The sequence below is a fragment of the Anopheles arabiensis genome, chromosome 3 (assembly GCF_016920715.1).
Source record: "Anopheles arabiensis isolate DONGOLA chromosome 3, AaraD3, whole genome shotgun sequence".
NCBI classification, from domain to species: Eukaryota; Metazoa; Arthropoda; class Insecta; order Diptera; family Culicidae; genus Anopheles; species Anopheles arabiensis.
In genome coordinates, this window is record NC_053518.1 from 22432216 (window position 1) to 22456488 (window position 24273).

Here is a 24273-nt window from a genome sequence, read left to right on the forward strand (position 1 = left end):
ACCCGCGGCTGGAGAGGTCCATTCGGAAAACCAAGGCGACAAGTAGCAGTTTCACTTTCCAGCCATTGAGCTTCCCAATCGAATCAAGCTGGCCGCGTGATTGCAGCAACGTCGACGCGTCTGCTGCTGCGTTCACTTGACACGCATCGGGGCTTGAGGTTTGAATTTGTGTGCTTCCTCTCCGTTCCGTTTTGTGGTTCCCTTGGTTCCGGTTCTTTTCGGGGCGGGGAGATGGGGTGGGTTGTTGATCGTGAACAGCCACTCGCGAACCTGTCGCCACTCTTTCTCCTGTCCTTCCTTGGTTGCATACGGAACTGAACGAGCACGGATAAGAGTCGTGCGCGTATCTTGATTTCCGGAAAATTGAATGGATGCTCGAGAAGGTTTGACGCACCAAAGGAAAGGAGCAGCAATTTCAATCACCCTTCACCCTTTCTAATCCATGCGGGTGTGCGACCGTCGTCGGCAAGTCGTGCGAATTGTTGCGATCGTGAAACGTCGCCAAGTTCACGACCAAAGTTGTTCTCAGCTGTGGTAGCTTTTCGCGTTCGTCGATTGATTTATTGCATACTTTAAAGTGTTTTGGACCGGGTTTTAATTAAATATGGGATACATTTCTAGTAACTGAATGTTTTACAGCACTGAATCATGTTTGACAATAGAATGGTGTTATAAAGGTGTTAACGAGATGAAACAACATTAATTGTGTGAACTGCGCTAGAACCAAATTGTAATGTCAAATTTATAGAAAAATTAATATTTAAAATTGACGAAAGAGCATTTTAAACTCTTGAAAACATGACAAATAACAAATAAGGTGGAACTGATTTACGGCCATTTAACGATAGATTGTCTCAGCATATAATAGAATAGGATTTTTGAAAAGTTTGTTTAGCTCAAGGTCAAAATGTCATTCTTCTGTATGGTTAAAAACTTCAAACAGCACTGAGAAACATGTCATTCAAAACCGTTCGAAGGGTTGTGCTTCCCTTTCGTAGAATCTGGTGCGAAAACAGTCCAGTGCGAAATGGGTCAAACGCGTGGAAACACTTTCGGTTCATCAATCGCCATTAAAATCTAACGTATCGCTCGGGCACTTTCAAATGGAAAAGCAAACGTACGGCCGGCGAAAAACAGAAAATTTAAATGCTACTTTTTAACTATCGTTTTCTCCATTAGGCGACCCGCGATATCGTTCGATAGCCGCCCGACGGCTTAATGACTTCGAAGCCAAAACCCTCCCGAAAGCGTATGGGGGCAAGCGTTCGTCGCGGGCACACGGCTTACCCGTGCGACGAGTGTCAACAAACGAATCAGTAATGGTTTTTAGGTTTGTACGTTTGGAGGCATTTTTTTTGTTGTTGCTGCTGTTGCTTTTGTCCGCAATGGTCCACTGTGTCGCGCGGAAGACTTTCTTGCTTGCCGGAAATTGACATCCCATCCCTGTGTATTGAAGCAATGAGCAAAAGAAATGAGCAAAAAAAAAAAAAAAACGCTGGAGAAAGATCCGTCAATTGATGAACCGCGCTTTTATTTGCTGTTTCTATTTTCGGAGGTAGGTTTTCTTTGTTTGAGCTTTGCTGTTCTGTGTGTGTATGTTTTTTTTTTTTGCTTTCTTGTGCACAGCATTTCTTTCCCTGCCGTTTGACAATCGAAAGTTTTCCTAGGGTTTGATGCGACACAAAAACCGGGAAAAGATTACAAAAAAAACAGTCGAATGTGTGAATGCAAAGGATGAACAGTAAAAGTTTTCTTTTCGACATCGAGTGCTGTGTGGTATTGCAGTGGGTAGGACGGATCAGGGAGGTACAGGGGTTGAACACGAACGTTGACACGATCAAAGTGTGATTTTGCTAAATGGCTCTGTGTCACTTGTCCCATCATTCGAGGAAAATGTTTTGACTTTTACCGTGAGTAGCTGGTTAAGAGGAAGCAATGTAAAGCAATTGAGAGTTTTTGTATTGAAATGAATATTTTCTTTCTTTTTTCTTTGGTGGGTTAAGTGTTGATTGTACTCAAATCGGTTAATACTCCTTCACTTTCTTATGGAATAATGTATTACTTTCAACGTGGTGATAAGGCCATTCTTTTTTTTCTTCTTTGGCTTAACAACCGTTGTCGGTCAAGGCCTGCCTGTACCACTTGTGGGCTTGGCTTTCAGTGACTAATTTCCGCCCATAGCAGGATAGTCAGTCCTACGAATGGCGGCACGGTCCATTTGGGGATCGAACCCATGACGAGCATGTTGTTAAGTCGTACGAGTTGACGACTGTACTATGAGACCGGCTAAAAAAAGGCCATTAAAATCACCTAAATAATAAAGTTGAACGTTCTATGAATCGTATGACAACCATAGAACATTTTATTAAATAATGGTTATTTCGGTTAAAGACCATGTTGTTATTTTATTTAATCAACCCGTATATCGTGCCGGTCTTGTGGTGCATTCGTCAACTCGTACAACTTAACAACATGTCCACCATGAGCTATATACTATAGACCGTGCCACTTTACGTAGGACTGACTATCCTGCTTTGGTAACAATAAGTCACTGAAAGTCAACAGTCAACAGTGACCGCCAAAGGTTGTTGTGTCAAAAAAGAAGAAGAAGAAGAAACCACGCTTTACAGTTGATCTAAGGGTCAAACCGAAAAAAATATAATAATGTTACATGTTAGTGTTTCCAGCAGCTAGTATTTCATTCTGATCAGAACGAATAATGGTAGACAATCTATGCATAAATGAGGTCAGCATGAACACAACAATCGTTATGTCAGGAAAAAGAAGACTCAAAATACAGGTAACAAGGTCAATAACAATTTAAATCCTTTATTTTCATCTAAGTATCATATTATTTTAATTTTTTTAACTCAAATCGTTTGAATATTGGGCAGATAATGAACAACGTGAATCAACGTCTTAAAAATTCGAGCTGTTTAAACGTGAAGAATAATCGTGCAGTATCGTAGCGCCTCTGGCGGTAAGGTAGAGAAGCTAAACCTTGCTGAAATTGCATAACTTCAGATCGTATTTGGGATAATCGCTGGATCATTTGATAGGTCGGACGGAACAGTACTTAAAATTTATGATTTATTTATAATTACTACGGATCGTAAGAACGTTATTTGTTGCTATAAGATTACTACAAATTATAATGTTCTTGCAAGTATTATCAGGGCGTATTGCTTGCCATCTGAAAATTAGTCAGAATTGAATAGAAAAAATTATGGAAGTGTTTACTAAAACTGTTTTGCGACGCAAACCAAATGAACAGACCAATCAAATGGTTAACAAACAAGAACCTGGACTACATTGTTAGTACCTGTGATGCTGTTATCAACATGTTATGTCAACTGTTTTTGCTGTCCTTAAAACGAACGGAGGTTTTGATTGATTGATAAATTTTAGTAGGCGGTATGTTATAGCTAGAATACATAATTTTATTATATCAATTTCACTGAACATTATAACTCTGTTGGTACTGGTTTGCTCAATCGAGTTTTTATTACCGATTTTTGAGGAAAGGCTCTCACACATCAGTAACAGCAAATAATATTCACGTCCATCGGAAAAACAATGAACTAGATTATAAATCCTTTAATTTACATCCTTTCCCACTTTTTACATTCTTTGATTACTAAGAAATCCTTATTATCTATTTGTCTTGAATTGCGAAACATTGTTTCGAACAAATTTGCCACGTTTCACTTCATAAACTTTTTGTCATCGAACGAACAATAAAAAACCGCATACGTTTAGTTGTTTAAAATGTTTATTTCAAAGTATAGTACAGTCGAATTTAAATATCGTGTCATCGGAATGCATCTGGCTTCTTAAGTATAAACTATGTACAGGAAAAATTGTCACACAAACTAGCAGAACCTGTTCCGATCACGTCCGTCCACGTCGGTTACACATTCGCCTTGCATTAAGTCGTAGCACCTTTTGCGATTGTTCGTCAATCTAACGTTGCCTAAGTGTCCGTTTGTCCCTACGCTCCTCAGTTTGTCTGTGCGCCTTTCGTTCCGTTCTCTTCAGCTAGATGCGCGACACAATCAAATGTATCTAACGTTGAATATAAATAAATAAATAAAGTCATCTTAGCGCGTAACGTGTACTTTCTACTTGCAAAATAGTGTCTAACTACTGTTAACGGTCGTAACTCTAGTTCGCGCACCAGTCATCCACCGAGTGCATCCCACTACTGCACGTTCTTTCCCACAGGGCAAACGTTCGCAAAACGGCTTCGTTTGCGACGATGCATTTAATTATCACAACATACTTTAATTTAAAAAGAAAAACCGACGTTACTTCACTATCGTACTGTTTTTTTTTTGTTGTTGCTAGGTTTAAAGATACTCTGTGTGTGATCTTTACGAGCAATTGCTTTTCACGATCAATGTTCCGTTTGTAACGATTGTCGATTCTACCACCGAAGTGCCGACTAACTATAATACCTTGCCTTTGAGTGTCCTGGAACTCACACTGGGTTATTGGATGCTTTGAGCAAAACTACGGGGAACGGGTATAACTTAACACAACTGTCAGCTAAAAACTTTGTCTCGTCTGTTTGTCTGTCGCGGCGGAAAGCTTGCCAAAACGACTGTCACCTAAGGCTGTATCGATGTTCAATCGGCCAGATTTAGCTGGCCGATTAATCATCAAAATAGGCCGGCTTATAAAAGAAAAAAAAACTGTACGCAAATGAGTAAACGTAGTATCAAACATCAACAACTACACGCCCATTGCTGGGGGAGTGGGGAGACGGACAAAGTCGATCGAGTTTCCCCCAAAGGTTCCATAGGCCCTCCCCTCGCTTGGAGCAACATTTTTCCAAGGATCTATACATCAACGAGAGCAGCGAGGTTACTGCGTGTGTTTCTCTTTTCAGTGCTCCTGTGCGCGGAGTTGGAGTTGCTTCAGAACTGTAGTATCTGATTGATCCAATCCCGGAACTCCGATATCCTGGTGTAAACACCGGGCTGGTTTGGCTCGGCACAGCCAATGCCCCAGGAGATGACACCTGCGAGCAGGAATCGCTTGTCCGTACGTTGAATTACCATCGGACCACCGGAATCACCTGTGAGGAAATAGGAAAAACGTTTGCATGAGACTTTGGAGGTGACATCTTCACTAACTTTGAGTTGTTCTTACCTTCACAGGAGTCATAGCCACCCTTCTTCCAGCCAGCGCAGATGAAGATGTGCGGAATGTGCTCGATGTAACCGGCACTCCTGTACATCGTCTCGCAGATCTTATTCTCGATCACCGGCACGGTCACCTCCTGCAGCACGCTTGGCAGTGGTCCATCTACAGAAAAGCAAGAACACAAGAGCAATTAAACTGTTGGCTTTCTGTATCTCATCGATAAAAAAAAGCTCCAACTCACCTTCATACAGACGACCCCACCCGGTAACGAATGCTGTTCTGCCGATGAAGTTCTCATCATTTTCCGGCACACAGACGGGTATGATGTTGGGCTGGAAGACAACTGGCTCGTAGAATCTAAAAAAAAAAACGATCAAAAGTTGGGTGTTAACGGCGCGCTCTTATTATCGCTCGATCTCGACCTCTAGCTTTCTCTCCTACCTCAAAAGTGCCAGATCATACTCGAACGTTCGCGGATCGAACTGTGGATGAGAGGCCACAATCTGGACGCGGCGTTCCTGGTAGCCGTACGGTTCTTCCTCCAATGCCAGATCGTACTCGCCTAACCGCAGCAACAGATCCGACGGCGGAACACTATTCAGGGTGGCGAATATTGTTTGAGTTAAAGTGATACGGATCTTCGGTACGCCTGGTACTTACTTGTCAACACAATGCGCCGCGGTGATGGCCCAGTTTTCGTTCAACAGTGCCGCACCGCACTTGTGCAGGTAGGTGGACGTTCGCCACTGACGCAGCGATATTTGCCAGGGCCACCGGCCGAACGCTGCCTTCGTGCCGCCGACGATACGCGGCTCGGGGAACATCCTTTTGCCGCACACTGCAAGATGAACGATAAGAACAGTTTACACACGATAAATACCTTCAAATAGCGCGTGGAGGAGGAGAAATCGGCATTGCGATAGAGACGCGCAGCAAGATAAGCAAAGGCAAATCAGCATCCATCTTCGTGCAGCGATGCGTGCATTAATGAGCCTTTGCGTGGTGTGTGTGGGGGGACACAGAACGGATGAATGGAATCGTAATTATGCTGCCATAAAAATTGTAAATGATCCTCTTCGACCCAATCAGATCCGTACGATCTTGATGGGTGTGCGTGGTTTGTGTAGCGCGCGGTGCTAACACACTCGCCGGCGACGCACTCGGGGTCGGCGGGCAGCTGACTGTGGGAACCAGTTTTTCGCACAGCTTCTTCTTATCGGTGCAATGTCCAAGCCACTGATCGGTGAGGTTGCAATGGCAAGATTAATTTTTACCGATCGGAAAGGGTCACTTGGAGCGAACGAATGGGCAAACCGTAGCGAGGACGACAGCGTGCATAATATGTAATGAAATGTTCGCTCCGCACGAGAGGAAGAGCCGCGATGCGCGATTATCATTAGACGCGAAAGAGTGGTTGGTGTGCAGAGGATAAGCAGTGCATGCACTCCTCGACACTTACTCGGGACTGTTGCGAAACCAGAATCGTACATGTAATTCGCTGTCAACGAGAGTTTTATATTTCCACGGTGTTGTACAGCAATTCGCAGCGGACATCTAGCAGCTGTGGCGGCATCCAGGACGCATTAATTGAATGTTGAAGCCTGGAGTTTTGAGTTATGATAAATGATTCACCGTGCGCGAAGCAATTCATCTTGCGCTGGGATGAATCTATCAACACGGTAGAAATGGTGGAATGGCGTGAAAATGTTGCTTATAATAGGATTGCGCCTAAGGTACAAAGGGGCTCAAAGTGACCTCTCAAAACGGAATAATTCTTATTGTGCTTTAGCAGCAAGAATACAATGTCAACAAAGCTTCCGTTTTGGATCACTTCACAATACATTGTAAACATGTGTAAGCTATCAATTAAAATCGTTTGTAAACTGCTGTCAATCCCAATAGGGGGAGGAACCCAACCATCAAGATGTCAGCGAACTGAGCTCCATTCTGCTCGTAGGCTAAACCGTACAACAGTGTCAGTAACCGAACGGACGATCACATTGCATGTTCGCATGCCCGCAGCACGACACAATGCTCCTCGCGGTAACAATTAATTACATAATGTTAACAAGCAAGCGATAAGCCACCGGGGCGGCCCCACCACCCTGTACATTCCTGTGCAGCTCCTGCGCTAAATTCCGTTCACAACCGATCGCGATGCGGTGCGCAATCCCAAAACAGGAGTGCGCAACCCGCGTTGGTGATCCTCGATGGCGACAAAAAGCCAAACCACACACACACACATCTTTCTGGCCCGGTTCTGGTGTTTAAAGTGTGAACACGGGCGAAAGGAAAGAAGACAACAACTGAAACAACAACAACAAAAAAACCGGATAACAAACGACCTGTGAATGCCCTCCGGACGACGACGACGACGAAGGAGGTGCCCTCGTGGAAGGATCACGCAAGAGTGTGCAACTGTCAAAGTCAAGGTGCCGGTACTGAGCGGTCCCCAGGCCGGCCAACACGCCGAGCTTGAACATAAATCAACATTACCCGTATGTGTGTGTGATAGTAATGATACCATTAAGTAAATATAAATAATTTATTTTATTCAAGCCCGAAAAACCAGTAAATCAGGTGTCGGGGAGGGACACGCACGTTCTGACGCTTTGCTCCGGTATGGTCATGGCTGTCCGGTACGAGCTCTCCTTTGGGCTCAGGATCACACTCTTGGATGGGTTGTATTTGTGCTCTTGCGAATGCTCGCACGTCAATGCTCGATAATATTTCATACCAATGGTTGAGGTGTGCAATGGCCTCAAAGCCAAAGGGATTGAATTTAGTGTCCCGTTCGTACCCACAGTGATGGGCTTATTATTGAGCCTGCCTTCGATTGGGAAGGCACATCAGTACAGCATCTTAATGGAGACAAGACGATCTTCACCCCAAAAAGGTACCCTGTAGTGAGCTGTAAAATCTGCCTTCATATTGCAAAAATTGATTCCCACAGTCGTAAAGGATGTTTGCCAAAATGCGCTCCACCTGAGCAGACCCTAACAGCGGGAGGTACCTTAAATACATAAAGCTAATTTATCAGACTATCAATCATTTCGGTGCAAACCATTGTGCCGTTCCGCCTGCGAATGGTCGAAGGTAAATAGAGTCTACCTGTCGATAGCGATCAGTGTAATCGATTTCGAAACAGGTCGTGCTCAGCTCGGTCTCCCGGCCTCGCGTGTGCCTTCGGGGTCGCCCAAAAGGTGCTGCTCGCAAATCTTCAGTATGAGGTATTGTTTACCTTCCGTTTTTTTTACCGCGCTCTGAATGTTGAAACATGCACAAGAAGCGAGAGAACAAAAATTCGCAATCCCTTGCCAAGCTCCAAGGAAGAATTCCTGCACGAAGATGCCACACAATCAGGGAACGGTGGAAGATCCGATCGCGCCTTGCTTGTGCAATTCCAGCACTGGAACGAGTTGGATTCACCCGGCCTCGGTTTGCATTAGGCAATAGGGACATCCGATCTCCCACCGCAAAGGTGAATCAGTCCGGGAGATACTGCCTGGATCGGGGTGGTAATGACAAAACCGAACCCGAGTCCGAAGACGGACGCGAGCATTGTTGCTCGTTCTGCTCGGGATGAGCCCGGGGGATACCGAACCTTCGTGACTTGTGGTGTGGCGTGCGGGCGAAGCATTGAACTTGCTTTCAAGGTTAAAATTGTTTTGTGTTATTATCAATTATTTATGTTATATTTTTATGACCCTCTACGCCAACGAATGACGCCCGAAGGGCGTGTCGGTGTGTGTTTGTGTTTGTGCTCGGGAAAAAGAGTGAGAATCAGCAATAAGCACATTCGTAGCAAAATATAACTGCCCACAAGCTGATGAGCGGTCTGAAGACGCAATCACCCCGTAATGGGACATAACGCGGTTGCTTCCTTCCGCGTGAGATGAGATAATTTTAAACGCACCACAGAACGGCACCCTGATCGGGGCATTTTGGTTGGCAAGTTGGCGATTGCGTGTGCGATACGGCTCCCCCCCCCCCCCGTATGGCCTCCTATGTCAAAGGTGTACTCACCCGATCGGTAATCGATCCCCTCGAGCGTCGGCAGTGTTGAGGTGGTCAGGAAATCGGGCGCCAGCGTAACACCGTCCGTGGTGACGTTGGCAAGCATCGCCAGGGTGGTCGTTGTCGGAAGCGCCGTCTGATTGCTGGCCGGCTGCTCGGGGAACTTGATGGGCATGCCGGTCGTCGACGTGCCCTGGGTCGTTGTTGGGCCACGGTCAGATGTCACCGGTGCTGATGTTGGTGTCGTCACGTTGTTGGACGTTGACATCGTTGATGGGGATGAGCTCGAGGTGGACGTGGTGGAGATCGAAACCGGTGACAAGGTTGAGGCTGTCATCGTGCTGGGCACGAGCGAGGTCGAGGACACTGTGCTTGGGCTGCTGCTGCTGCTGCTGCTACTACTACTGCTGGGAGCTGCCGAGGTGGAGCTTGCCGTGGAGGAAGATGTCACCGGGGTGGTGCTTTCGTTCGTTTGCTTGTGCTGGGTAGCGTCGGTAGCGTTCTCGATCGAGGCCGTCGTTGCATCAGTCGTTTCTTCACTTTCATCCGTACCTTCCTCTCCTTCCTCTCCTTCTTCCTCTTCTTCTTCCTCGCTGGAGCCTTCTTCGCTGCCGCTACCGGATTCTTCCTCACCGCTGCCTTCGGTAGCGCTCTCGATCGACTCCTCAGCGGCAGTCGTCGTCTCACGGAGCACGAGCATGGTTTCCGTGGTGGACGACACGTCGACGGCCGGCGGTCGTTTCGAAGACGACCAAGCGTCCGTCGTGGAGGATGTGCCTGTTTGATGATAGCAAATGAGCAGTTATTAAAGGGCCCCCACATATAACCGAAGGTAAATAAACCGCAGTCATGTTTTGCGAAGCATTGACGGGATCCGTAGCAAAACAAATGTCCTGCGAAGCGATGTAACAAGCGATGATCCAAATGGACGGTGCATTAAATGTGATTTTAGTATGAATTTTTGCCGTAAAAAATACGAAAAACCACTCTTGGGTTTGAAATTGGAAACGCCAGACAAAAAGAATGATGATTAGCAAAAGGTAAACGACACAGGCTAATAGTGCCATTAGTACCATCTCTCATCGCAGTTTAAGCTTGCGTACATGCCGCGGGAATTATGTTATTAATCGCAGCATTTACGCGGAACTTGCCATTGGATCTGCCACGGCACGGATGCTGCGCCGTATCGTTTTATCTCGCATTCGCATGGTGCAGTTAGTGAGGGAAATGTGCAGTCTTTAAAGTCACCAAATGAATGAAGTTAGTGTGTATGTGCGTGTGTGTTTGTGAGGGCAGATTATTTTAAAAAGCCATGCAATTTACCAGATTCCTCGCTAGACGCTGATGATGTCTGTTCGGATACGCTCGTAAACATATCACTGGTCGTTAAGGTCGGTGCGGCGGAGGATGTAAAATGAGTCGAAGTAACAGCGGCGACAGGAATCTCGGTCGTTCTCGGCGAGGAGGATACGATCGTCGTGGACAATGTCGTCTCAACCGATTCGTTAATCGCTTCTACCGCCTCGCTACCGGGTTTGGCGGGTGATTGAGTGATCTGTGACTGGGCGGTGGTGGACGACACTGGTCCATGTCTGGTTACGATCGTCGTACTGTCAGTGGTTGTCGGTGGAACGATCGATGAGTGACGCACCGTGGTGCTCGTTCGCTCGTACGGTGGGAGAGTACTCGATTTGACCTGTTCGGTCGTACTGCTGCTTGCAACCGAACTCTCCGTGGTCTTCGACTGCGCTTCCAACGATTGATCGGGTGAGCGAGAGGTGGACGTTACTTGCGAATGTACCGAAAGATCGTCCGGCAGCAGGAGAATGTTTGGAGCGGGTTCCTCCTCCGGGACCGTGTTGTACACGTAGGCCGCCTCCGGTAGAAGCGACTCGATCGGTAGCTTAGTGTCCTGCGCGAAGGACACCTCGACCGATGCGGGCGGTGTGTGAGTGGAGGATGATGGTTCATGCTGGTTAGTTTGATTACTAGCAACGACCTCTTCCGGGGTTAGTGTCTGTATGAGTATCCAGCTGTTGGAAGTGGTCGGTCCTGCAGATGCATGATGATGATGGGCATGAAGTTGGGGGCGCATGAGAGCATATGTATGTGAGAAGCGGTACGATCGGGACTGTACTTACCTTGATTCGAGCTAGGACGCTCGGTCGGTGTGTCTTCCAGGATGCTAGTCCATGTTACCAGCCCAGGCCGGGAAAGGGAGGCGAGATCCTCAGAATCTCCAAGGTTGATCGGAGCCTCCGGACCCTTTATGGTGGAAGATTGCACTGACGGTTCGGATTGGGTGGATCTTGTAGTGGAAGAGGCCGGTGTTGGAGTTGGTGTCGGTGTGGTTGGTTGTGTTACTTTAACCGTGGTCGAAGGATAGGTCGGTTTACTCGTACTGCTTGAGGGAACAGCACTACTCGATGTAGCTTCCGAGCTCGAAGAATGCGTCTCAACTAAATGGTCTAGCGATGTGGCCGGCACAGTGGCGACTTGGGATGTTGGTTTGGGGCGCGGACGAGGCGCTCGTGTCGTTTCCGAGCTTGTCGTGGCCGGTACAGTCGTTTTGGTAGTCGTCGTGGTAGTAGTTGTAGGCCGTCTTCGGTTCGTGGTCGGTTTGGTTAAAGGTACCAGCGAAGGAGACGTTGTTGGTCGTCGGGAATACGTGACAGAGGGAGTCGTTGATTCGGGTTTCGGAGTGGACTGCGTCGTCGCTGGTCGTCTCGACGCAATGGTCGTCTGTGTCTGGGAAGCGGCAATCGAACTGGGCGGCTTGCGAGATGCAATCGTTGACGAAGTCGTTGGATGTCTCGTGTTCTGTCCAGAGACTTTCCTAGTCGTAGATGGTGGAGTCGTCGTTGGCGCTTCGGTCGTAGTCGTTAGTGGTTGCGCAGGTCGTCTGTTAGGTGGACGTACCGTTGAGGTTTTGTTAGTCGTAGGACGACGTGTTTTGTAAGGTTTGTAAGTGGTTGTTCGGGTCGTAGAAACACGATTATCCTGCGTTGCTAAACTGGGGCTGGGACGTGCTGAAGGCCGTTTGTTCGATGTTGGCGATGAACTTCCGGCAGGGTTTTTACTGCTCTGCACGTACTGGAACGTTGTGAACTCCTGGTACTCAGTCGTCGTCTGCAGATCATCCTTCTGTTGAACCTTCTGGGGAGCTTTCGTCGTTCGTACGGTGGTGGATGTCGTTCGTCGATTGTTCTTGGAGGTCGTTCGTCGCGTGGTCGTGGATGTGCTGAGCAGCTCGTACTTCGTCCCATTGCCAGGTGCCGTTGTTGGCAGGCGGGTTTCCGTGAGCGGTGGCTTTCGGTGCGTGTTCACCGATGGTGGAAAGTGCTGGAAGTTACCGACCGAGTTGTGATCGATGCTGTTATCCGTAATGTCGGGATCAAACAGTAACCGATCGTCCTGGGAGAAGAAGAGATACGGTAATCACAAAAGGCATAGTGTTAAGAGAAATGGAGAGAGTTAAAGCGTACTTACATTGACCTGACAGCAAGATCCGAAGAAAATTTTGTCTATACACACGCCCAAATGTGTGCCATTGGCCTTAAAGCAATCGATAGCGAACATGCAAATTCCTTCCTCACCAGTGTTTCGTACCACGCAGGGAAGATGCCGAAGGTTTCTGCTAGCTTGAACTGGAGAAAGAGAGAAGATGTAGGTTACAGATAAAGCGATTAGTACGGGTATGTGATGCGTGCTTATGGTTTGGTTATATATATCCAGAGCGACAAACAAACATTTACAGCGAACAGCTCAACAGCTCCATGAATTAAGTGCCATTCTAAAGCACTCTCTATCGCTCTATCTCAAAATGTCCAAAACCTAGTTTCTAAGCATGCTGCCCGTTTAACGCTGTGCATCTAACGCGACCAACATTTCAGCTCACGTGTACCGGACTAGGTCAATGTGTTATTTTTACAGCATCATATCGCACGTAAGCATCTTGCTCGCCGCAGTCAGCACCTGCAAAAACGCCAAAATTCCATTTGCATACACTCGCTCTCTCTGTTGCTCTCAACAATCCGATAAGCGCCAGACCAGCGTTAGAAATGCTCTTTTGAACGAATGCCTGGAACACCAAGGTGTAGCGTGCGCTCATGAATTACTGAAACGTCCCGAGTAGGACACGCTTCTCCGGGAAATGGTCGGATGCTGGATGGAATTTAAAATGAAACCATTCCTTTCGTTTGCCCATAGCCACAGCTGCGCTGCCGCTGTCCTCTCTTTGCTGGGTTGAGCACGATGCGGGCGTCGTTGGCTTGGATGCTCCAAAACGGGAGCTCCCTCGAAAGTGGGTCAGCCCGGGTATCGTTTACCTCGATTTATGGTTCTTATACAATTGCCCCTTTGTTGGGTTGCCGGATGATTGCTCTCTGTGCTGGGGGAAGGTGCTTAAAACTGCACCACCGAATGCGCCGCCGCCCGGTGTGAAGGAAGTGGAGTTTTACTTTCTTTGGTCGTTGAAAGCATTGCTTGGGCTGAGATTGAGGTGTCATTTGGCTACAACGATGCTTTGTAACGAGATTACTTTCTTTTCTGCTGACTGAAGCGGATTCCTGAAAAGCCTGATTACCGTGGTTGTCAATGATTCATGTTCCTACGTTTGCTTTCTTTAAATGTGAAATGTGATTGTTTGTCTTGCGGGCGATGAAGTGTGTGTCTGGTTGCGGGAAGCTTCCTCACATACACGCGTTATGCATGCATCTTAATGTTTCGATCAGACACTCAAAGCAGTTATGAAAGTTGTCAGCAGAGGCGTAACGTTATCGCGATCGCACCCGGTGACACCACACGGAACACGGAACACCAGATCAAGTTTGATGAACTAACACAACTTTGGGGTGAACCCACGGAAAACAATGCACGATTGCTTCCGAGCCGGAACTGGTCTGAGCACCTCTGTGAAACGTTCCAAATCCAGCCAAGATCCAACCATCCAGATGTTTTCCCATCGTTGTCACTTAACGGCATAGCTATCGGAGCGAGGTCATCCTACCCTCACGCAGAACGAGAGTCAGTTGAGTGTCCAGCTGTCAGCGCTCGTTATTACGCCGGCAGAAGAATAGTGCCTCCGGGGGGGTTTTGGTAGAACCCTGTTTGGCGGGAGTTTTGTGCAAAAACCCGCTCCCACCACAATGGGTTAAATTAACTCTGTTTATTTTCATTGCCTAGCCGAGCGTCGGAAGGCAGGTCGACCGTGTTCTCCGGTCGTGTCCCTTCACGTTCCAGTCTAGAAACTTGGGCTCGAGAACTCGTAACCAGGGGGATGAGAAAGAGGGAGAGAGGAAACGGAGAGCTTGGGTTTGCATAACCGAAACCCGTTTGTGTAAACCTGCAAACGGAACGGGTGTTCATGCGACCAACATGCGACCGACAACTGGCATGCATCGGAATCGGCATGGCAATGGCCCCTGGACACATGGGAGACATGATCGCGGGAAAAACAGCAGCAGTTCGGTCTGGTTGTATGATCTCTTTTGTGTCATTTCAGTTCCTTTTGCCCCTGCACGAAGCAAGTTCAAAGTCAAGTTCAAGACGTGCCGTTGGCAATCGTGCTCTGGCCGGTAGAATCGTCTAGTCTCTGAAGGGGCGCTGAGGATATTGGTAGAGTTGTGTGCGATAATCACTTGCCTTCTTGGCCGTCGGTAAAGAACCTTGAAGTGGTTGAAGTTATCAAATAACAAATAATGAGGGGTTATAAAAGCATGATTATTTATTTCGTCCTATAAAGGCTGACTTGACAAGCTTTAAAAAGGAACTGTCTTCATTAGCTTGTTTGTTTTCTTTTTTTATGTTGAGAAGAGCGCAGAGTTTGAAAACGATTCAAGCTTTCTTCATCAAAAACTATGTTCTGGTTTGCATTTATTTTATCACCGTGGTCCCATTATTCTTCTTGAAAAATAAACAACCAGCTGAACGCGACATAAAACTTTCTGCGCTCCCCTGGGATAGCCGGTATTGCTTACATTTTAGTGCTCATACTTCAACGTCCTTGTGCTTCCCATGTGACCCATAGCCGCCTACGCCATCACTTTCCACACACAGCGTTTCGGTCAACAAAACCCCCATTTGGGTGGAATGTTGGGCCCGTTTACTTGCGCTTTCGAATTGAGCCGCATGACTCACGCGTGTGCCATTCCATCCATCACCCTCGGGTGCCATTGCGGGTCGCTTCCCGCCTGCCCGAGTGACACTTTCTCCCGAGGCAATGGACACAAAATGTGTGAACATAATCCGCGGTGCGTCACCCGGCGCGGGAATCCGGTTTGGCTGGCATGTTTTTGGCAACCGAGTAGCTTTGCTGCTGCAATTTCGGACATGACAAATATCAACCCCGTCCAAGGGGCTGAACGATTTCAGGTTCACGAATTTCAAGCTAACCTGTGAATGAAAGTGAACGCCAGCGAGCAGAGGGTTTGAGCTTTGGGTTGGACCGGCCACGGCGTAGGTGTTGCCAACTGGTTAGGACTGGCGCGTTGATTTGCACCAGCAGAACCGCAAACATTTCCTGCTTTCCCATCCCATTACTGCTCGCTTGGTTTTGATAATGTCTGCCAAACCAGTATCTTGGGAAAGGTTTTGTGTGTGCATGGCAGGGAGAGAAGCAACTGCTGGGAAGCGGCGGTAGGAGTGGGTGCTTTTTGGCGGAAGAAGAAAGTAAATTAAAGCTGCCCAGCATGCACCCGCAGCTTTACCCAGTGACCTCAAAACCGAAAGCGCGAGAAACGCACGAGAAACTCCCAGCTCACCATCCGCGCGGGGCAAACCATAGGGTCGGTGGGGGGTTGGGGTGGATCTGCCAACAAGGAAGCGGAGTGGGGTGGCAATTCGTGGTGCCGTGTCAATTACGCGCACATCCCCTAGGCGGCCCCATCACAAAACGCTGCTGCTGCTGATGATGATGATGAGCAATGATGATGGTGCTAATGTAACACAAAGAAAGCCTCGCCGCGCAAACGAAATGATATGATAGGGGATTGGGAGGAGAGAGAGATGGGAGCGCGTTTTCTTCCCCTACTCCACTCTGCTGTCCATTGCAGGTAACCTCAATTTTACCGCGGGCGGCGGCCTCATACGCCGAATCTTCACCAAATTGGTATGAAATGAGCGATGCTTCTAAAAAGCAACCTCCCGCTCAGCCTCCACTCCGTTGTGTCTGGTCTGGACTGGTCCCGAGCCCCGAGGGACGAATTGTTATGATAAGCAAACTGAGCGGATTCCTTCAAATTGTTCCACCACTACCAACAACCAGCAGAAAAAAAGAAAGAAAGAAAATCCGCAACCAAAAAGCGAAATCGAAATTTCACGCAATTGTGCAGCATTGTGTGCCTTTGTATGAGTGCGAAGTTTGTTTCCGCATTTCGGTAAGATGTGGTCTTCTCCCCTCCGGGCAAGTTCTGCTTTTGTTTGCCAAAAGAAGCGTTTTCTTTCCGCCATCAATAAAAGCAAACAAAAAAATGGTTGTCACGCTAGCAGAAGGTGCGTCTCAACAAAGCTGAAAAATGGGCCCAGCGTGGTTGACGCAGTCCTTTGGATGTAAAAGCATCCGTTCCGTGGATGTTTCAGGTTTGTTTGTTTGCTTCCACCTCCGCCAACACCGGACGACGACGACGATGAAGCACCCGCCGTTTTGCCCATTCGCTTTCGTTTTCCGTGTCGAATCGCGCAAAACTAGAATGGGACATTGTTTAGCCTTTTGGGCAGCGCGGCTACTTTCACTCGTAGCTGAAGCGAAGCGCCGAAACTGGAACTGGTACGTGTACGATTTAGTGGAGCGACCGTGTTGCAAATCGATGTTGCTTGATGGTGGCCGTAGGGAAAGCAGGACCTGTGAAGGCGGACACCCGGAGAATTCAGTTCGGTCGGTTGGTCCGAGGTAACTGACTGTCCTTTCACTACCGAGAATGGTGATGGTGATTAGAGCTTTGATAGTAATCAATTAGATTTATGGCATGAAGAAAGTGAAATGAAATTGCGTGGTTTGTCAATCGGCCGATGCAGTGCTTGTTTAAGCATTTAATTCAAATAAGGAGTGTAAAAACTTCGTGGTAAGCCTGTTCGAAAGTGATGCTTACTTCTTGTTAGTAATGTAGAATGAGCTCTACTTTCTTCGGGCCTGTTTAAGACCACCCTTGAACCATCCTTTAAGTGAATAATATATACATTTTCCTGGAGTTTTTTTGCCTGGATTCCTAGGAATCTGGAAACATATCAGAAACCTAACACGTACTCTATTCAAAACATTGTAAACGGTTACAATTTAGATTCATAATGACCAAATGTTGTTATGTGTTGTTATGTTTAAGTTTAAGAGATACTAGTATTTGGAATAAAGCCTGGTTCTTTCCAATTTCCAGTTGAAGAATTGTCAACATACATTGGACGAACCGAATTTTAGTAATTTGATGACATCGGTAAAATGATTAAAAAAGAAGAAAAGCTTGCTACAAAACCTCTCATGACGCTTCATTCTTTATTCCAACAAGAGCACTTAGTTCGACCTAAAGCTAACCAAGGAAAATATGTTCTTATGCCAAAAAGAAAAGTTCACAACAAAACTCTTTCTTATGCTCGCCTCAGCTCTAATGTGCATGGTGGTATTATGCAGACGTATATATTGTTAAACTTTTACGACCACTACCACGATGTTAAAATCGATTAAAGTTCAGCATCGTTTTGGTGATACACCTCCATTAGCCTGCAAGCTGTTAAGTCACTTTAGAGACTTCTGCTTGCAGACAGTCTTACCGATTTGCTTCGTTAGCTCGTGGCACCCATCCCGATCATCATCGTAATCATTATCATAGCCATATCATATTTAACAGCGCCTTGGGGAGCATAAAAACCGTACCAGTCCATTCCAGCCCAGTCGAGTCCAGCGCCGTAGGGTGCACACGGAGAACAGTTTCCAAAAATTTGTTTAAAACAACTTTCTGAGCAGTTTTGCTTTGTCCCGGCTCATGTTTTGCTGTATGAAGGTGGGTTTTTTTTTGTGAGAAAGGTCAACAAACTGCATTTGCCGAAGCGTACCACACTGTAATGTGCGCCAGCGAAACCTAAAGGACGGTACGGGGCAGCTGCAGTGTGCCGTGGGAGAACCGCGTTGTTATTATTCTACCAGCATCGTGGCACGCGTCTTCTAGTGTCACGATGTTGTGAAGCATGTGGACAGTGCGGGAGGAAATAAGAAGACATAGCGCGGTTAAGGGTGTAACAAAGACCAAAACCCATCATAAACCGAACAAGCTGGGATGAAAAGTTTATTCTGCAGCGTAAGGAAGGAAGGTGCTTCCCGCTATTTTTGTGCTGCTTTTTTGTTGTTGCTGCTGAGGCTCCATCAAAACAAAGAACTTGAAATATAATGAAAAGCACATCAATAGCACACGGTTCCGACACGGTAACCCCCACGACCGGCCGGGGTGCAATCATCGATTAGAAGTTCCGTAATGAAAGCGTGATGGTTGGTGTACCGGTGTACCAAAAATGAACCCACCCATAGAACCCCTAGATGGGCAACGGGAAACGCTCACTTTCGCTTCGGCTGGCGTGACTACCGGAGACCCTGGAGCGCAGCTACTCCGCCTGTGCGTTTGGTCTGTGCGTGGTCTGGCCGCGAAGACAATGGCGACACGCGTGGTAAGAAAACCATAATCGACTCCACCGTTTCTCCACACTCTAAAAAAACCAACATCCTCTCGCACATGTCCACGAGTAGGTATTGTCGTAGTACGGGACCACGGGAAGCGAACAAAAAAACTCCACGGCTCCCTAACGGTTCTTGGAGCTGAAATATTTTCCTACACACTGCTTCATTATTAGTAGTAGACTGTTTTATTATTTTTGCTGGCGCGTAGGGCCGTAAGACCAGCGTTTTAATGGTCACTTTAGATGCGGATGGCACACCGTGAAGGCAAGGAATAGAAAGAAAAAAAACAACAACAGCCTATCCACACAACCGTAAGCTAGAGCGAAGTGTTTTAAATTCTATTCAGTTCCGCACAATCCACTGGTGGCTTCTGGAGGAACGGACCGGGACGAATGGTTGAACGAATTGTGCGCTCTATTTAATACGGTTTTTTGGTGGTAAATATTGCACCGGCCTAGGGGTTTGGGAAGGGAGCATATTACGCAACGGTAGAATAATATGAGCCAAAAAAAATCGCGTGATGTGAGTATCTTGAGAATCGAATAAGTCCTGAATTTGTAGAAACAAGTTGTAGAAAAACGCTTAGTTTTAATACTATTTTTATGAGCTTTTTGAATAATCATTAGTTGTGGCACTACGAAGGCAATACAATTTGGTAAAAACTGATACTATTTTATGCCTGTTGTTATAAGCTAATTAGCTAGACATTATGCTAGTTAAGCCCAAATGCATGAATAATATTTTATTTGTGTTAACTCAATAGAATCGCTACTCCAAGGTATAGAGCATTGGAAGTTGCAAAAAATGGAAAAATCATATTTAAAATTGAAGATATTTTTTAAACTATTCAGCAGTAGCAGTATAGTTATATAACATAACATAACTTAATAACTTCTGCCAACGAGGTGAAGGAAGCCTAAACTTTTTCTGAGAATAATTTACAATTGTTATTGTGGTGACAAATGGATTAAATCAAGTTTGGTCTAAACTTTTATTGGCTTGCAAAAATATTTTAAACTCAACTCCATCGCATTTAATAAGCGTCCCAGTTTAATTAATTGCTGTACACATCCTATCAGAATAAATAGAATATTTAATTTGGCCCCCTGAATCAGCACTACTGATATGCAGACCCCTGAAATAAGGGCAATGTATCTCTGATATGCATGATCACCGTGGTAAGAAATGAAACAAAAGCAAACATACATACACACAAAAAAAAAACTGTCTCCAATTAGGAATCGTGCCATCGACCTATAAACCGACATAATTAAGCTGTAAAATCTGATAACACCTGAGCACCGGAGTACTCCACGCGGACTGACCGCGGTCCCGATGTGTCCCGAATTAATGCAGTTATCAGACCCTCATCGTGTATGTTTGTCGAGGGCTAGCGCTACTACGTGTGTGTGTATGTTCATACTTACATGACGTGAACGGGAACCCGGGACTGCTGTACGCGGACGAGAGCAAACTGCCCAGCAGCAGGGTAAGGGAGGTAGCGAACTGGGCGGCACTCCGCTGGTGACTGCTCCATCTGACCGTCCCCCGGCGTAGATCGACACTGGACATCTGCAATGGAACGGGTGGAGAGAGAGAGAGAGCACGGAGAAGAGCACAAAAAGCGCGAATCAGTACACGGAACAAATCAGCTACACGGCACCAGGGCCCACAACAAAGGTCATAGACAAAATTTGCATAATGTTTTTCAAGGTTTTACTTCTTCTTTTCGATCCACCCGCTTGTAGGGTGCTTTTCAAGGGGCAGAGAACATTTGGTGTACAACCTAGTGACATTAAGGGCTCTGTTGGTTTGTCGGTATTTTTGTTGTTGCTGCTGCTCTCCGGAATACCCAAGAACTAGAGAAGTCGATAGGCGATAGCTAATTGAATTCACTGTTGCTGCGCGGTACACAGGGTGTCTCTCCGAAACGTCTTCGATGCTGCCTTACGGCAAGAAATTAGTTTCCAGCAAATCGGTAAAGCCAACGAAAGCCAACCACAACAGCGCACTGCTGTTGGGGCACTGTGGTAGTTTGTAATTAATTGCAAATTAAATCAACCTGCGCTGGCCTTTTCCGCTGGCGATGGCGTGACTCTTCGCTGATTAAGGGACAAAACTTTATCGTGACGCACGGGGCTCGTTGGAACTGGCGGTTGATGATGTTGGTGGATCGGAGATGGAAAAATAAAATGGTTTACCTACAGGTGGTCTCCAGGCCAGTCTGAAGACATGCTTCAAGTTCAAGTTGAAGGTCACGCCAACGGGCGAAGATGCAACTGCAATGGAATGCGTCTTTGCTTAAAGTTCTTGACGACTTTGCCGAATAAATCTTTGGCTGATGAGTTAACCAAGCAAAGCCTTTAAATTTTGACGCTTCCCTTGTTCAGCTTTAATCCCGCGGGAACTCCCATGCCCGGGACTTGACGTTCCCATTCCTTATCGATCCACCTGCGCCCGGGCGGCCTGATTAAGAAGTCAAACACGCTCATGTGAAGTGAAATTGCTTGCTGTGGGATGTCTCTTGCCCCCAAAAATGTGCCTGAGAATAATTTTTACACTTCGGTGCGCTTGAATAATGAAGGTTTGCCAGTTTCTTGGCGTACGCTTTCCAGGATTTGCCTGGGTGAAAAGTGGCGAGTAGAGTGAATTGCAAAAAAAAAAACTCTTTTTTGAGACGTAATAATTTTTTGGGTCTCACATTGTGCCTCTTTGTCCTCCTTGTTCTTTGCAAAGTATCCAATCGTTTGGATGGGCACTCGTTTATGCGAGCCCAATTCGCTTAGGGTCGCCTGTTAGTATGATACTCCGTGGCTGCTGTTGCTGGTGCTGCGCAAAATCCTTCCATCGTTCGCACATGGTTGGCAAAGTTGAACGACCGAAATATGTGTGTGTTTGTATGTGTGTGTGTTTGTATGTGTGTGTGTATGTATTTTCATCATTTTCCCGTTTTTCACCGTGACCAAGAGGTAGCAACAGAGAGGGGCTCCATGGTGCACTCGGGGCATTCGACCGACCGAATCTTCCCATGAATGAGTAGCGCTCTTGAAGCCGGCGCAGGCAAGGCAAAGAGCGAAACCTGCGGCCCGGTGTTGGCGTCAAGAAAACTCTGGCAGAAAATCTAGATTAAAAGCCACCGGTTCCAGCAAACCATCCCACCAGACCAGCCGAGAAAGGTGTAGCGAATGGAGTGCGGGCCGGGGGTTTGAAATTAAGCCGAGCGCTGGAAAGACCACCGAGCTGGAAAGAATTTCCTACCTATGCAGGGTATGGGCGGTAGGGCCAGCTGCGGGGTGGAGCGGAGGAGATGAGTTTTTATTTATTTTCCCTCCCAGCGTTCTTTGCCCGCGTTCACATCTTCGGTTGGAGTTTTCAGTGTTTAAAGTGTCGGCCACGTTACATTTAAGCTTATGCTGCTAAAAGCTGAGCAACAAGGAGTGCCGCAGAAGCGCAAAGACGCCGTGCTTCTCGCAGGGCGAATCGAGTTGCATTCGCAACGCAAGAGCTGAGCTTTACCACACTGCACGCTGAAGACGAAATCACTACGACGGGGAATTAAAGAGTGCACGGGAACAATTTTCTACGATTGGCGGACGGTGATAGGAGGATGGAACGCACGCGTAAATTGGTCGCGGCGTCGTTATGTTGCTCTTCTTTCTTAAGCCATATACCACTTTATGCGGCGTAAGGATCGCCGGAACGTTGACGGTATGATGAATCCTTCGGTACGATCGTGCAGAAGGGTGGAGCGTTTGTGGGAAAATCAGAAGTCGCAATTGCTTTCAACACTTGGTAGTAATTGTGCCCTGGCAAGATTAATCAGTTGCAATCGCCGATGAGATGGGCACTGCCTACCTATCGTTGTTTTATTTCTTAGTTAAGCAGGAGGGGAGAAGTGCGAACTGCCCCATGGTGGATTGCTTGGTCCAGTCACATAGATTCGTTAACTACGAGCGATTAAAGGCGTTAACAAGCTGCCAAGTGTCGTCACTTCTGTGTTGTTTGCCAAACAAAAACAGGTTAGTGCGCGAATAAACTGTGCGTTGGAGGTAAAAAGGGATTATTCTAACAATAGTATTTACTATTCGTTTAGATTTGGAATTGAGTGTGTCTTGAAAATAGCTTGCTTATATCCAAAAACAGTATTTGCTGAAAGCAGACTAAACCTTAATTGAAACATTTTTGAAAAGGACTTTAAAAACAGCATTGAGTGCTTGCAAAAGCAGTATTTTTTTCATTTTTGGGTAAAACCCCTTCTTAAACGATTCAAATATTGTAATGAGGAGCCATATATGAATTCAGTTTTAAATTGATCAGTGGACTTAAATGAAGCAAATGGACATGATGGATGGCCTGGCTCATAAAAGAAGAAAATCAAAAGGATTTATGCAAAGTAGGTTTTAAATCAAATTACCCAGAAACTATACAACAATAGGAACAGAAAACAAAAACAATTTTATTTCAGTTATACAATTAAATGTCATGTTCGTGATAAACGACAAACAAACACGAATTAGATAATGAATAGACAAATTAATTAAAAAAGTTTGTGGACTCATGAACCTATCTTCCTCAAAAGAGAACCGTTATCAGTGTTCATGTTTTGCCTGCACGTTGACATGCTGCTCTTTCACGCTCCAGCCCCATAATCCAGTTCGATAACCTCAATTAAATGCTATCAATTCGTAAGGCTTAAAAGCGAAGGCATCGACCCGAGCACCGCGCATGGAGATGGTTGTCCGACGCTTAAAAAAGCTTTATTTTCTTAATTCATTCTCGTAGCCATGCGCGCGCGCGTCCACCAGGAAACCCAAAATTACTATCAAACCTGTCCTTCATCATCGTTCAGGCATGGGTGATTCCAGCAACAGGCCGAAAAAAACACACAAAAAAAGGAAGCCTTCGAACGGTGACACGATAGCAGTGGAGAAGATCAACCAAAAGCAGAGCAACAGAGTTGGTGACGCCAAAGACGTCCACGACACCACCGCTACGACGACGGCGACTGCGACGTCGGGAATTTGACCTAATTCGATGTGATAATTTATTATTTCACCGCAATCAGTGCAAACCGGTTCCGATCGCATTCGACTGCGAACGCGAACGGATGTATTTTTGATCACCCATGGACCCGTGGCCGTGGCCGGACACGGCATTGGAGTGCATTGGAGTTGATCTTCCTTCCACGCCGTGAGCTGTTTGTCCCCCCCTGGGTTTGCAAGCCGATCCCGTCTCCGCTTATGCCGCACCGAGAAGTATCCCACTGTGTCCGTGTAGTAATTGCTCCGCTCCGGAATCATCCGGCCATTAACGAGCTGGGTCTGGGTCAGAGTGTGTGTGTGGGGCTTTTTCCCGAGAAAAGAAAGCTGGTGTGCGGGATTGATCCCGGTTCGGGCCCGGGAAAAGATAAATCTGTTCCACGCGGTTAGTAATTGCAGCGTCGTCTCACT

General features: G+C 46.6%; 1 protein-coding gene across 2 annotated transcripts in view; it reads right to left on the reverse strand.

Moving 5' to 3' along the window:
* Positions 1–3754: 3754 nt before the first annotated feature.
* LOC120902197 (serine proteinase stubble) overlaps positions 3755–24273 on the reverse strand; it is a 29606-nt gene continuing 9087 nt past the window's right edge. Inside the window, exons 3-12 of one of the 2 annotated variants that reach the window (XM_040310750.1) lie at positions 20251–20395; positions 12655–12812; positions 11307–12579; positions 10489–11217; positions 9175–9942; positions 5809–5986; positions 5590–5742; positions 5390–5505; positions 5155–5310; positions 3755–5080 (exon numbers count right to left, since the gene is read on the reverse strand). In XM_040310750.1, coding sequence (XP_040166684.1) covers positions 4920–5080; positions 5155–5310; positions 5390–5505; positions 5590–5742; positions 5809–5986; positions 9175–9942; positions 10489–11217; positions 11307–12579; positions 12655–12812; positions 20251–20395 — 3837 coding nt within the window. In that variant the 3' untranslated portion in view covers positions 3755–4919. The remainder of the gene's footprint in view (positions 5081–5154; positions 5311–5389; positions 5506–5589; positions 5743–5808; positions 5987–9174; positions 9943–10488; positions 11218–11306; positions 12580–12654; positions 12813–20250; positions 20396–24273) is intronic. The other variant, XM_040310751.1, reaches the window with a different exon arrangement.